This window comes from Dipodomys merriami, unplaced genomic scaffold, assembly GCF_024711535.1.
Source record: "Dipodomys merriami isolate MVZ:Mamm:240054 unplaced genomic scaffold, mDipMer1.0.p SCAF_37, whole genome shotgun sequence".
NCBI lineage: Eukaryota > Metazoa > Chordata > Mammalia > Rodentia > Heteromyidae > Dipodomys > Dipodomys merriami.
Genome location: NW_027205270.1, coordinates 13,062,483 through 13,076,036, shown reverse-complemented (window position 1 = coordinate 13,076,036; position 13,554 = coordinate 13,062,483). Strand labels below are relative to the sequence as shown.

At 52.6% G+C, this 13,554-nt stretch overlaps 1 protein-coding gene across 1 annotated transcript in view; it reads right to left on the bottom strand.

Annotated features, from left to right (window-relative positions):
• The window catches only part of LOC138804703 (transcription factor ATOH8), a 29,871-nt gene extending 26,671 nt beyond the window's left edge, over positions 1-3,200 (bottom strand). Inside the window, exon 1 of the mRNA XM_069989147.1 lies at positions 2,360-3,200. Coding sequence (XP_069845248.1) covers positions 2,360-3,124 — 765 coding nt within the window. The 5' untranslated portion in view covers positions 3,125-3,200. The remainder of the gene's footprint in view (positions 1-2,359) is intronic.
• Between the last annotated feature and the right edge of the window lie 10,354 nt (positions 3,201-13,554).

The following is a 13,554-nucleotide window of genomic DNA, read 5'->3' as shown; positions in this document are numbered from 1 at the left end:
ATCTCGGGCAGCGCCTCCCACCTCTCTCCTTTCTAGGAGGTCTGAGCCTATAGCCAGGGCCTCTGCCCATATGGATTGGGGCAGGGTGGTGGGTGCATTTCCTAAGTGAGAGAATGAGGCACAGAGCTCATCTGGACACAGGCCTTTGTCCACTAGATGGGGGTAGGGACTGTGGGTCTGTAACATACTATGTGGCCTGGAGCTCTGTGACAAGAAGTACCCTGGCGGTGTTGCTGTGCTTCTCAGACAAAAGGTAGGTCTCCACTGCAAACTAGTAGCTTTTTTGGGAGGGGGGGCGGGGAGGAAAGGGACAGAATTGTTGGAGCAAGGCAGAAAGGAGCAGGGGCAGGCACATCATCACATGTAATGACCATATGCACACAGATGTACGTACGTGATGCACCCTCTTCTGAGAGAGAGAGCTTGGGCTTGCTTGCTCCCTAGACACACCAAACTTGACTCTTTTATATAGAAGTTCCCCCACGGAAGGGTGGAAATGAAAGACCAGGATTAACAATCCCATCTCAGAGAGTGGCCAAGGGCACCACCCAGCCCCTGATTGTTAACAAGCGTCAAGGGTTGGGGAGGAAGGATGCTGGTACAGATGGCATGTGGGAAGCACGTGGCCAGGCAGGCATTCCAAAAACCATTGCCACCTTCTCCTAACCCACTTGGGCATGTCTTCCTTCTCCAGGCCCCAATTTTCCATTCCATAACATGGGTAAATCCAATCCTGACTGCGACATCGTTGAAATCAAACAGGGTGGAATCTCTTGTGGAAAGATATAAATGCTATGGAGCAAATGAGATGCGGCACCAATAGTCACTCACACAGAGAACTGACAGAGGCAGCTGAAGGCTCAGAAAGGATGCTGAGCTATAGTTTGAGACCCTATTTCTCGCCAGCGGTTTGACTCTAGGCACGTGGCCTCTCTGAGCCAGTGGGAGGCTTTCCTAGTTGCAAGGTGAGCAGTGGCCAGGCGTCTTCTTGCCCTCTGTCATCCTTCTGTCCTGGGGAATGAACTGTGGGATGCTCTATGAGCAGCTGCCCCTACCCAGACAGACAGCACAGAGTTTCTAGCCCACAGTGGAATGGACACTCTGCTAAGCCCACCACTCAAGGTCCCTGACTGCTGGCAGTGGCCCAGCCTGGTCTGTGACAGCTACTTGACCCCTACCTCAATGACCAGACATCTCTCCCAAACTCAAGCTAGGCACTTGGGCTCAAAAGCCACAGGGCTCAATTTCGTGCCCACAGATGGATGAAGGCAGTATCACCCCCACACACACACACACAGACACATCCTACCCACATGGGGAGGAAGAAACTATACAATCCAAAAGACCATGTTTTCTGAAACGTGTTGTAGTTGGCTAAAGCCCAGAGAGGTTGAGTAACTTTCCTGGAGACAAACAGCTAATCAGATGCAGAGTAAGCAAAAGAAAACTCATCCATCAAAACTAGTTCTATCCACCACCCACTCTTCCCACGATCTGGAGGGAGGGCCCTCAGCAGCCCCCTTCTAGATCTTCTAAGAAAAAGAGAGAGGTCCGCTCTTAGGACCACTCCAACCTTGTCTAAAGTGGAAGTGGTAAGGGTCCTCCATCCTGGGCAATTCTACTGTGAAGTTTCTTCTCCCTTTGCAGAAGAGGCACTGTCTGGTGAGGTCAGCCTACCCCCAACTAACCCTGTACTGAAGCTCAGAGGTGGGCTCTGAAGACCCGCAGAAGAGCCCTTCCCAGGGACACACAAGACCCACCACTGGAGCAGAGGTGCCTGCTTGCCAGGAGAGGAAGGGCAGCGGCAGGCGAGGTCTCCGGGGGAGGTTCCCACGGGCCAGTTCCTGAAGTCGCCCCTAGGGAGGAGCGCGGGCTTGTAGCCCGGTCCTTTAGAACGCCGGGAGAGAGGCGGCGGCGCAAAGTCTAGCAGCGAGCTGGACGTACAGGGGCTCCCTACTAGAATCTGGGGGTCGAAGAGGAACTAACACCCCCCCCCCAGCCGCCACTCCACAGGGTTCTGGGCCTCAGGACCACTCCATTAGGCGCCGAGCCCCTTAACCATGCCGATGCCCAGATCTCCCCTCCCTGCTCTCTAAGCGCGCGCGCCCGAGCGACCCATGCGGGCTCAAGTCAGACGCGAAGACAAATCTGGCCAGGCCAGCGATCTCCAGTAATCGCCCCACTTTTCAAACTTCAAGATCCACGCCGACGCCCATCGCCCAAGCCCGCGAGGGTCTCGGGACAGTGCGGGGGGTGGGGGGGAGCCCGCTAGCCTGTGCGCACGGACCCCTCGTCCCCCCCCCCGCGCTCCGGCGCCCCTCCCCGCGCCCCGCGCGAGCGCGCGGCGGAGCGTGGGTACCTGCTTCCTGAGCGCCTCGAAGGCGGCACTGATGGTGTGCACCCGCGTCCGCTCCCTGGCGTTCGCCAGGAGCCTCCGGGTCTGCTGCAGGGCTTTGATCTCCGAGGAGCCGGCGGTCGCTTCGCCCGGCCGTTTCCTAGGCGACGCCGAAGAATCCGGGTGGTTATTGTAAATGACGTGTGAAATTGGGGAGTAGGAACTTTCCCCCGGGCGCGTGGGGGGCGCGGGGCGCACGGAGGATTCCGGGGGTGCCGGGGGTGCGGGAGGCGCGGACTGCACGGGGCGCGCGGGTGGTGCGCACAGCAAGATGCGGGGACGCGGGCCGGGATCGCGGAAAGGCTGAGCCTCGGGACCTCCGGGTGCCGAGCCCTGCGGCGCTGGAGGCGGCGGCGGCGGCGTGGGGAGTCCGGGTCCCACGGTGCCCAGGGCAAAACCGTGCTTCCGTGCGTCCGAGACCTCGGGCACTCGGGCGCCCCGGCGCTCCCCGGGCGTATCCGCGCCCCGACCGGGAAGAGCGGCTGGCGCCACCGGGGCTGGGAGCGAGGCGAGGATCGGGACGGGCTGCAGCCGTGGAGTCCTATCCCGCAGCCCGTCGGTGGCGGTGGCGCCGGGCTCGGGGGTTTCCAAGTCCAATCGGAAAGTTTTATAGCCGTTCGCGCGCCGCGCCGGCTCCTTGCCTTTTCGCTTGAGTTTTTTGAGGCCGTTCAGCTCTTTCACGCACACGGTCTTCCACGGCCCGTCCTCGAGCACGGGGATGTGCTTCATGGCGCGGGCGGCGCGCGCGACGCCGGGGCGTGAGGCTGCAGCCCGGGACGCGCGCCCGCGGCGCTCGCTCTGCACGCCGGCTCTGCCCGGGCGGCCACCGCGCGCCGCGCCGCCGCGCCGCCGCCCCCCCCCCCCGCCTCCTCCCCGCCCTCCCCCCTCCCTCCCCCCCCCCCCCGCCCTCGCCCCGAGCAGCTGCGCCGCCGGCTCCACGAAGCCGCCGGCTTGTCCGTTCCCGGAGCGCTCAGAGTGTCATCTGAAGTCGCTGCAGACTTGCCAACATTTCTGCAGAACGCCCGCTGCGCTCCATCTGTGTTTGTTTAGCCTCAGTTTACACAGAAGCCCAGTTCGCCAGATCAGTCAGCACCGCCGCCCCGAAGCCCCGGCAGCTCCCGCCGCCGCCGCCGCCGCCGCCTCGCCAGCCCCGGCTGCCCGGGCCACGAGCGCCTTTAAAGAAACAGGAAGCATTTTTTAAAACAGCTGGGCTGCGGGGCCGCCTCCTTTGTCCGCGTGCTCTCGGCCTCCCCCCCCCCCCCCACCTACCCCTCCCCGCACTCCTGCCTCCGCCCGCCCGCCCGCCCTCCCCGCCCCCTGCCCACGTCGGGGGCGCGCCTCCTTTCCTCGCGGCCCAATTGTCCCGAGCACGTGGCTGATGCTGTCCCCACCTTCACCACCCCGTCACACTGGCCTCTCCCCACCCAGCTTCTTCGCGCCTACCTCCCACCCAAACGTGCAAACGAGGGAGACGTTGGGGAGGGAGGGGGCGGGAGGGTCCGTCCGTTAAGAGATACAGAGTTGCCATCCATCCTCACCCTCGCCCCAAGACCACGCTCCCCAGGTGCCACTGGCAAGCACAGGAGAGGGCATGAAGCGTTGGGAAACTGAGGCCTCAAAGCCTGTTTGATTTCCTGCAGTGACTCCGGGATCAGAGGCAGAGGAGGATGGGAGCTTCGGAATCGGCAGCCCCAGCATCTGTGAGACTCTGAAATCATCTCACCCCAGGCGCCCTGCTAAACCCAGATTTACTCATCTGTGAAATGAGAAAGTCAGAGAACATCCACGCCTGTCACCGCGCTGCTGTGAGGGCTTAAGGCACCAGGTGCCAGTTCCACGTAGTTGTGCTGATTGTTGTTAATAGCTGAGACAGAATAGCTCCTCCGGGCAGCGTTCCCTAAATTCAGACCCCAGCCCTACCCCTTATGGGGTGAACCTGGTATAGTCCTTTACCTCTCAGAACCTCCCTCTCCTTGTTGCTAAGTCAAGAGTCATGATTGTATTTTCTCGTCTCAAAGACGGGTTGAGCCTATATGCCAGCCGGGGCTGGAGGTGGAACTCAAGTAATAGAACGAACCTAGCAACACTCGGAGGAGAGCCTGGCACCCAAGTACAAGTTTGGCAAGTGCCCTCTGTTACCAGAAGGGACACAGAACGACACCCAGACTCCCCGTCCCCTGTCTCAGGAAACTGAAGATTCTGGAAAGCAGGTCAAACCAGAAGACCCTTATCCATCTTCTCTATTCTATCCTCTAAGGGCCAATACAGTCCTCTTCTCACAGATCCTCTCTGCATGGCACACCTCCTAGAAGTGGGTGTATATTAAAACCCCAAAAGATAGGTTTGGGGAAAGATGGATCCTCAAGCGTGGCCTTAAGCTCTGAAGAAAATGCCAAGTGTTGGAAGACCTAAGGACCCTCTCTCTTCCACCAGAGAATGCCCTGGGGGTGGGCTGGGAGGAGGTGACACTTCATCTCAGCGGGGCTGGCTTCTGTATTTGAGGAGAATGTTCCTATTCCGATAACTTTTCAGGATAGCTGGACTTGAATGTGCATGGACTTTGACATAGGTTTTCTTTTTCTTTTGTCAGTTGTGGGGCTTGAACTCTGGGCCTCTTCCTCAGCTCTTCAGTTCAAGGCTAGCCCTCTACCACTGGAGCCACAGCACCACTTCTGGATTTCTGGTCGCATAATGGAGATAAGAGTCTCACATACTTTCCTGCCCCTGCTGGCTTTGAACTGCAAGCCTCAGATTTCAGCCTCCTCAGTAGCTAGGATTTCAGCTGTGAGTCACCGGTGCCCAGCTGACAATAGGTTTTCAGTAGACATATGCACACTGAAGCATGCAGGTTTTGAGCCATCGTGACTGCAGAAGCCAGCATCATAAAGCATCCTCTTCCTGGGTCACCCACATCTTCTTGCATTTTGTCTCCATCCAGAAGGCCAACAGTGTGCCCAGGGATGGAGGCATCTTCATTCTCCTGCAACCCCCAGAGCACTAGCCTTTGCCCCAAGGCTTCCCACACCTCCCCTCTGCACAGCGTGTGTGTGTGTGTGTGTGTGTGTGTGTATGTGTGTGTGTGTGTGTGTGGTGTTAGTGGCACTGGAGCTTGGACTCAGAGCGTGGGCCCTGTCCCTTAGCTTTTTTGTTCAAGGATGGTACTCTACCACTGAAGTCATAGCTCCACTTCTGGCTTTTTGGTGGTTAATTGGAAATAGTCTCAGGGACTTTTCTACCCTAGCTGGCTTCAAACTGAGCTCCTCAGATCTTAGACTCTTGAGTAGCTAGGATTACAGGCCTAACCCACTGGCATCTAGCCTTTTTCTTGTGTTTTAATGCTCCATTGCTCCTGTCCTAAGCCTTTGCTTGTTCTTGCTGGCTTCTGCACATGCTTGCTCACCAGTACTGATACACCTTGCCCTCCAAAACAGACCTGATGGCCTTAGCTCTGACTCATCCTGATAATTCCCTTGGAGTGAGAGGAGATAGGTAGCAGGGAGAACTTTTGTTAGCTCATGAAATGAAAGCTCTTTCCTTCCCCCTCTGTTAATGCCTAAGAAATCTTGGCTGAAGGACAACCAATGATTTTATCCCTTAGATTCTTCTATCTAGGGACCAAAATCCCAAGCATAGTACAAGACCTCAGCTTGCCCACTTGTTTGTCTAGCTAGTCAGTCACCGCTTTCCAGAGCTACTGAGTTCTTTCTGAACCTCAGTTTTCCCCTTGTAAGATGGAGGTAATAATAGCATGCTCTATAGGACTACTGTGAGGATTAACAGAGGCTAAGCATATAGTACTTAGAACAGTGTTCAAAGTCTAGTGAGTGGTGGCCTGGGATGACCTGAGTAAGGGAAGACTTTCAGGCCCCCATACATTTCAGTCCTTGTCCCCAGATTAGGGGTATGGTTGTAGACCAGGGTGCTCATGGCTGGTGGGATGTTTGAGAATCGTTCACAGGACTCAGTATGGTTCCCTAAAAGATTAGGATGTGTTCAGGAAAAACAGCTTGGTTCACTATGGAGGGCTCCACTGAGGCAGATCCTAAGCCCTTTCCTAGCTCTTCCCCAATAGAGGATAAGTAAGATCATTGTCCAAGGGGAACAGAATGGTTCTGAATGGTTGGTCATCCCTTCTGGGTGGCAGTAGAATGCTAGATAGACCCCTCTCCAACACCTTGCAGGCAGGGCTCTAGAGTGGACCATAGGAGAGGTCTTAAGAGGTTTTTGCTGTTGTTGTTTGGTTGGTTTTGGTTTTTTGTTGGTTGTGGGGCTTGAACTCTGAGCCTGGGCACTATCCCTGAGCTCTTCAGCTCAAAGTTAGCGCTCTACCACTTGAGCCACAGCGTCACTTCCAGTTTTCTAGTAGTTAACTGGAGATAAGAGTGTCAGAGGGGCTGGGAAGGTGGCTCAGTGGTAGAGCGCTTGCCTTGCATGCATAAGGCCCTGGGTTCAATTCCTCAGCACCATATAAGCAAAAAGAAAAAAGCTGGAAGTGGCACTGTGGCTCAAGTGGTAGAACGCTAGCCTTGAGCTGAAAAGCTGAGGGACAGCGCCGAGGCTCAGAGTTCAGGCCCCACGACCAGACCCTCCCCCCCCCCCAAAAAAAAAAAAGAGTCTCAGAGACTTTCCTGCCTGTGCTGGCTTTGAACGTGATACTCAGATCTCAGCCTCCTGAGTAGCTAGGATTACAGGTGTGAGCCACCAGTGCCCCGCTCTGGCTAAGCATTTTGACATTATTGATGACGGACATGGTAGGTGAGGGAAAAGACAAGTGTAAATAGCCCAACTTAGGGGAAAGGACCGGTACTGCCGCCTCACCCTTCCAGGTCACATACCTTCAGGTCCAAGCTAGTTAGCCATCCACATTTCTGAAGTCACATCTGCCTCCTGCTAGGGCTAGGAATTACTCCTCTTAGCTACCTTGAGGATAGAGACCAGCTGGGAGCGCCCCCTGGTGGTAAATCATTGTGGGGAACTGCACACCACAGGGAATTCCCTTGCTGGTTTGAGACTCACCCTGTAATGACAGCAATATGTATTTCATGAATTCATAGAGTTGCGAGGAGAAAGTTTCCAGGTGGACTCACCTGTTTATTTGGATGAGACTGCAGAAACCCAAAGAAACCTGCTCCTTTCATTGACACCATCCCCTCACTGAGTTAACTTTTTGTACTCAGGAAAAACATAATGTGGCTTAGTGGTAGAGTGCTTGCCTAGGATGCATGAAGCCCTGGGTTCAATTCCTCAGTACCACATACATAGAAAAAGCCAGAAGTGGTGATGTGGCTCAAGTGGTAGAGTGCTAGCCTTGAGCCAAAGAAGCTCAGGGACAGTGCCCAGGCCCTGAATTCAAGCCCCATGACTGGCAAAAGAAGGAGGAAGAAGAAGAGAAGGAGAGGAGGAGGAGGAGGAGAAGGAGGAAGAGAGTAATTTTGCCATTGGAATGTTCCATTATCTCCTGTATAACTGGTTCAGGGAACAGGAGGGAAGCTAGAAAAGAAAGGAAAAAGCTGGGTGCTGGTAGCTCACACCTGTAATCCTAACTACTCAGGAGGCTAAGATCTGAGGATCACAGTTCAAAGCCAACCAGGCCAGGAAAGTCCGTGAGACTCCTATCTCCAATCAACCACCAGAAAACTGGAAGTGGCACTGTGGCTCAAGTGGTAGAGTGTGCGCCTTAAGGTGAAGAGCTCAGGGACAGTGCCTAGGCCCAGAGTTCAAGCTCCATGACTAACCTAAAAAAAAAAAAAAGAAAGGAAGGAAGGAAAAGCAAGATCTTAGAGCTTATATCACTGGACACCATGCTAGAAAGTCAGGTAATTTATTACCAGGGATAGGATGTGGCTTGGGTAGCACACTTGATTAGCATGCCCAAGGCCCTGGCTTTGATCCTTAGCTTCATCAAAAACAAAACCCCTAAAACTAAGACATAAGACTAATCTAGGTCTTTATAAGTCTAGTACTACTTCAGCTGGGCATGGGCTATATGCCTGCAATCTCAGCACTTGAGTGGCTAAGTCAGGAAGATCACAAGTTTCAGTCTGAAATACATTGCAAGCCCATATGAGATTTGGCTCCATGGTGATGCCCCATCTCAACAAAACAAAATGAAGTACTGCCACACAGGGAGCTCTAAACACAAGCTCAATTTCACTTACTCTTCGGGGGTGGTGGGGCGGGGGAAGGGGGGAAGCAAACAAATTTTACAGACAAGAGCACTAAGGCTCTTAGAGAAAGAAACTTGCCATCGTACAGAAAATAACAGAAATGGGATTTGAACCCAGACCAAGACTTGATTTGAACCCAAGACTCTTGAGAGCCTGGAGACTGGCATCCAGAGGTGTGTGGGCCACCTGTGGGGCTAACCTCTATGGCAGCCAGCAATCCCTGCGTGTGCTGCCAGCCTGAGTCACTGGCCTCCCTTAGGCTAGCCCTATGTCCTTCTGGCTCCTTCTAGGTTAGGGGCAGATGGGAGGTTCACTAACTCAGACAGTGGGGGTTTGGGGCTACAAACTAGATCTTAGCTTCAGCACTAGTAGGGTCTGTCTGGCAGTTCCTTGGTCCTCTCATATCACCCACATGGACAGGACAGTTCTGCAGGATGGCATCTCATGATTACCAGCCAAGACAGAGCCCTGGATTTTTGCTACCCAAAGTTCTACAGTCTTGAATCTGGAATCTCCATTTCTTGGTGTTCAGGTTATATATGTGCACCCGCTAGTAAAAAGGATGCAGTGTGACACTTCGATGGCCAAGAGGAAATCCTGCAGGTGGAATCCACTCAGGAGAGTTGTGCTCACTGAGGCCCTACAATGGACCAACCAAGGCAGAGGAAAGAAAGGGATGTGGTCAACTTAGTGAGCCTAAAGCTCTTCCCTGCCTCTCAGCACAGAGTCAACCCTGCCCACCATGAAGCAGAGGACCCTGGCTCCAGCATGGAGACATCTGGGCTGGAAGCTCACCCAAGTGGCCATGTCTTTGGGGCTGAAACAGAAGTTGAATAAGGGGTCTCTGCAGGAGGGAACGAAAGAGACCTTCAGTGCTCCTCTGAGCCCTGTCTCTGCCCTTAATGGAGCAGATTCCTGGACAGGGAGCAGCGTCCATGGGGCTGGACTCAGTCATGGGGCAAGAAGGGCAAAATTTGGGAGAGTGGTACAGAAGTAACAGGAAGACCTTGTCCTAACGGATTTCACACTATTGGCCAGATGTCATTTCATTTCTTGGCTCAAAATTTCCCTGTGGCTTCCTCTTTTTTTTTTGTTCAGATGTTTAGAACTTCCATAAATTCCTTCCCTCCTCACACGTGTGAAGAAGTGAGGCAATGCATCCCAGCTTGCCTGTGTCCCCTTTAGTTACAGAAGTGGCACTCTGCTTTATGTGACTGGCTGCTTCAGCTTCTTGCCAGTTGGATTCCCTCAGTGGTCATGTGAAATCCTGGGAATTCTGCTGGAGAGTAAGGCCACGTGGAGAGTGCCATGGGGTTAGCCATGCTTCCAAGAACTTCTCCTGATAGACTAACAGGAGACACAGGGGTCAAACCAAGTCATTCAAACATTGGACAGATTTTGAGTCAGGTGCTATGATCGGGCATCAGGAGCTCGTGTACTAAGGATGGGCAGATCTCTAGCTGAACATTTCAATACTCCTTCCAGAATGCCTGCTGAGGCTGGAAGTATAGCAGTGAGAAGGACAAATTCCCCGTCCTCATGAATCAGGAATTGTAATGGGAAGAAACACATGTCTACCTCAAGAAGGGGCAAGTGTGACCCACTGCAAAGTGATAGATGCAAGAGTTTGGCTAAACATGGGCTGGGAAGGTGGCTCAGTGGTAGAGTGCTTGCCTTGCATGCCTGAGGCCCTGGGTTCAATTCCTCAGCACCACATAAGCAAAAAGAAAAAAGCCAGAAGTGGTGCTGTGGCTCAAGTGGTAGAGCGCTAGCCTTGAGCTGAAGAGCTGAGGGACAGCGCCCAGGCCCAGAGTTCAGGCCCCACGACCAGACCAAAAAAAAAAAAAAAAAGAGTTTGGTTAAACAGCTCTAAGCTGCTTCTTAGAAGAAGGCATATTTGAACCAGGCTAGAAGAAGGTGGGATTTTCCCAGTCAGACACAACCCCATGGCTTGCTCCCTCCCCTTCTTCAAACCTTTGCTATATGTCACCTCATCACCCCTTTGCAACTGGGACTATCAGCCCTCAACAGCTGTAACCTCCTATGGTCCATGCTTTACCTGTAGAACCACCTGCATGGTTTCACTTCAAAGGGCTGAGATCTGAGGATCGTGGTTTGAAGCCAGCCTGGGTAGAAAGGTCCATGGGACTCATATCCAATTAGCCACCAAAAAGGCAAGAAGTAGAGCTGTGGCTTAAGTGGTAGAGAACCAGCCTTGAGCAAAAAACTAAGGGACAGAACCCAGGCCATGAGTTCAAGTGCCAGTAGTAATGCATGTGCACCACCACACACACACACCTGCTAAGGAGTGAGGGGATGACTTCAGCCAGCAGAGAGATGAAGGCAGATGCACCATCCGCCAGGCTGTGTCAGGAAGGTTCACCCCCAAGAAAATGACATGCAGAAGGCCTAAACGGCTAAGCCACTCTCTGATGTGACCCAGCCCTCTCCTGGTTCTCTTCCTTCCTCTGACATTATGCTGTCCTCCTGATAGACACAGGTAGACAAGGAAGGCCTAGGGACTCCTGAAAGCCCTCTGCGCCTCCTGTATGCTCCATGGAATTCTGTTCCGACAAAACAGAATTACTGTCAGTAGCTCATGCCTGCAATCCTAGCTACTCAGGAGGCTGAGATCTGAGAATTGTAGTTCAAAGCCAGTCCAGGCAAGAAAGACCATATGACATTTTTTTTTTTTTTTTTTTTTTTTTTTTGGTTAGCCATGGGGCTTGAACTCTGGGTCTAGGTACTGTCCCTCAGCTCTTCAGCTCCAGTCTACCACTCTACCACTTGAGCCACAGTGCCACTTCCAGTTTTCTAGTAGTTAATTGAAGATAAGAATCTTACGAACTTTCCTGTCTGGGCTGGCTTTGAACCGCAATCCTCAGATCTCATCTTCCTGAGTAGCTAGGATTACAGGCACGAGCCACCGGCTTATGAGACTCTTATTTCCAATTAACCACCAAAAACCAGAAATGGAGATGTGGCTCAAGTGATAGAGCACAACCCTTGAGCAAAAAAGCTATGTAACAATGCCTAGGCCCTGAGTTCAAGCTCCAGTCCCAACACATACACACACACACACACACACACACACACACACACACACACTCGCACACACGCACGCACACATGCATGCACACTAGAATTATTTGTTATGGCAACTTAATGTTGTTTATGGGAACATTGGCCACCTTTGTTTGTGATGATTAGTTGTTTCAGGGCTATGGAAAGAAAACCATACAAGAAAGAAAATCCTAAAGCATAGTTCATATCTTAAGGTACTAGGATAGGTGTTTTCTCCTGGGACAAAGACAGGCATTACCCAAGTCCAAGATGCTCTGGCCTGAAAACTATCTGAGTTTTCTGCAGCTTTGATTCAGGGGTCTGGGAACACAGAGTTACATTCTCATCCCCAGCCCCCATGCTGCCCTCCTCCCGTACCACTCCCACCTAGCCCCCACCCTCTCCAAGCCTCAGCTCTTCAGCTGTAAATAGAGATGAGATAGGAGGAGGGAAAACCCCTAGATCACAAGTCCTTCCCATCCCAAACATATTAAGATTTGTCCTAAGCCTCCACAATCCACAGGCAACAGCTATGGGAAATGTGAAATATCCAATCGGGAAAGAGAAGCCCTCCTGCCCACCCAGCCTCCCCACAGGCAGGGAAACTCCCTGGATGGATGGATGGATGGATGGATGGATGGATGGATGGATGGATGGATGGACGGACCAATGGATGGATGGCACTTTTGGCACTCCAAGGCCAAGGGGACAGGCAGTAAGTGCTCAAGCAAACCATTCATTAGAGTAGTGCTCATTGTGACCTAGTTGTCAACAGCCTAAGGATACTAGACTTCAGCCACTGTCCCTGGGGGTGGTCAATCCCCACGGATGTGCTCTGTGGCTAGATTCAAAACCAGAGTACGATAACTTCTCCTTTTTCATCATCTTTTTTTTTTTTAAGGAAAATAACTCTCAACTCCCCAAGGAGTACATTCTTTTATTATGAAGTCTTCTCCACTCATCTCCCCATGTCCCGCAGAAAAGAAAGGAAACAAAAAAGCTTTGGCTAGCTTCTTCACTGCAGACTTCCCTACCACCACCACCAAAAAAAAAAAAAAAAATTCCTATTTTTACAGCTCTCTGAAAAAGTCCCAGCTGATGGCGGCAGCCAGAGAACATGAGGGGGCAGAATGGAGCTGACTCAACGCACATTTATTAGCAGTGAGGAAAATTAATAAGGCAGCCGCATAAGGGAAGCTCCGCAGACCCAGGAAGCCCCGGGGACAGCTGTAGAGCTGGTGGTCTCCAGGCTGAGTCCTCTAGGCGCCTGATCGGGTTGCAACTCTAGATCAGCCCCGCTGGAAGAAAGCTCAGCCATGGGCTAGATTTTCTAGTGTTCAAGGACAAGATGCTTTTGATGATACATGCCAAATCAAATTGATGGGGAGGGGCCACCTGAAGCCCTAGGCTGAAAAGAATTCTGAGGCAGGATCTGGGTCCCTTGGAGACCAGTGCTGTAATTGATTAGCAATGTCTGCCATGGAATAAAAACTGAGGAATGGCAGTGCTGTTCCCACCATGTGTTTCCCACTCCTGCTCTGGGTCCAACCTTGCCATGCTATTGATGGGGATGACTGAATCTCAAAACCTGTTGTCTGTAGAGTTGTTGTTGTTTTCCTAGCCTTTTCTGGATTCTGGCTACCATTGGTAAGTGGCAATGGTTTAGTCTCAGGACAGCTCTGAAAACTGTTTCCAAGAAGCTCAGACAACTACCGGTCTTGGTTAACTTGGTTACTTGCCTGCTTCCTGGAAATAATTGTCAGATCCACCAATGCAGGTGATGTGACAAGCCCAAGAAATCACCAAGTCAGCCTCTCTAACATATGACCAAGCAGTAGCTTGGTCAAAAAGGATATGTGGGTGAGGCTAATTAAATATGTTGGGAGCAGGACAATAAAGTGCATCAGTGGCTCTCACCTATAGTCCTAG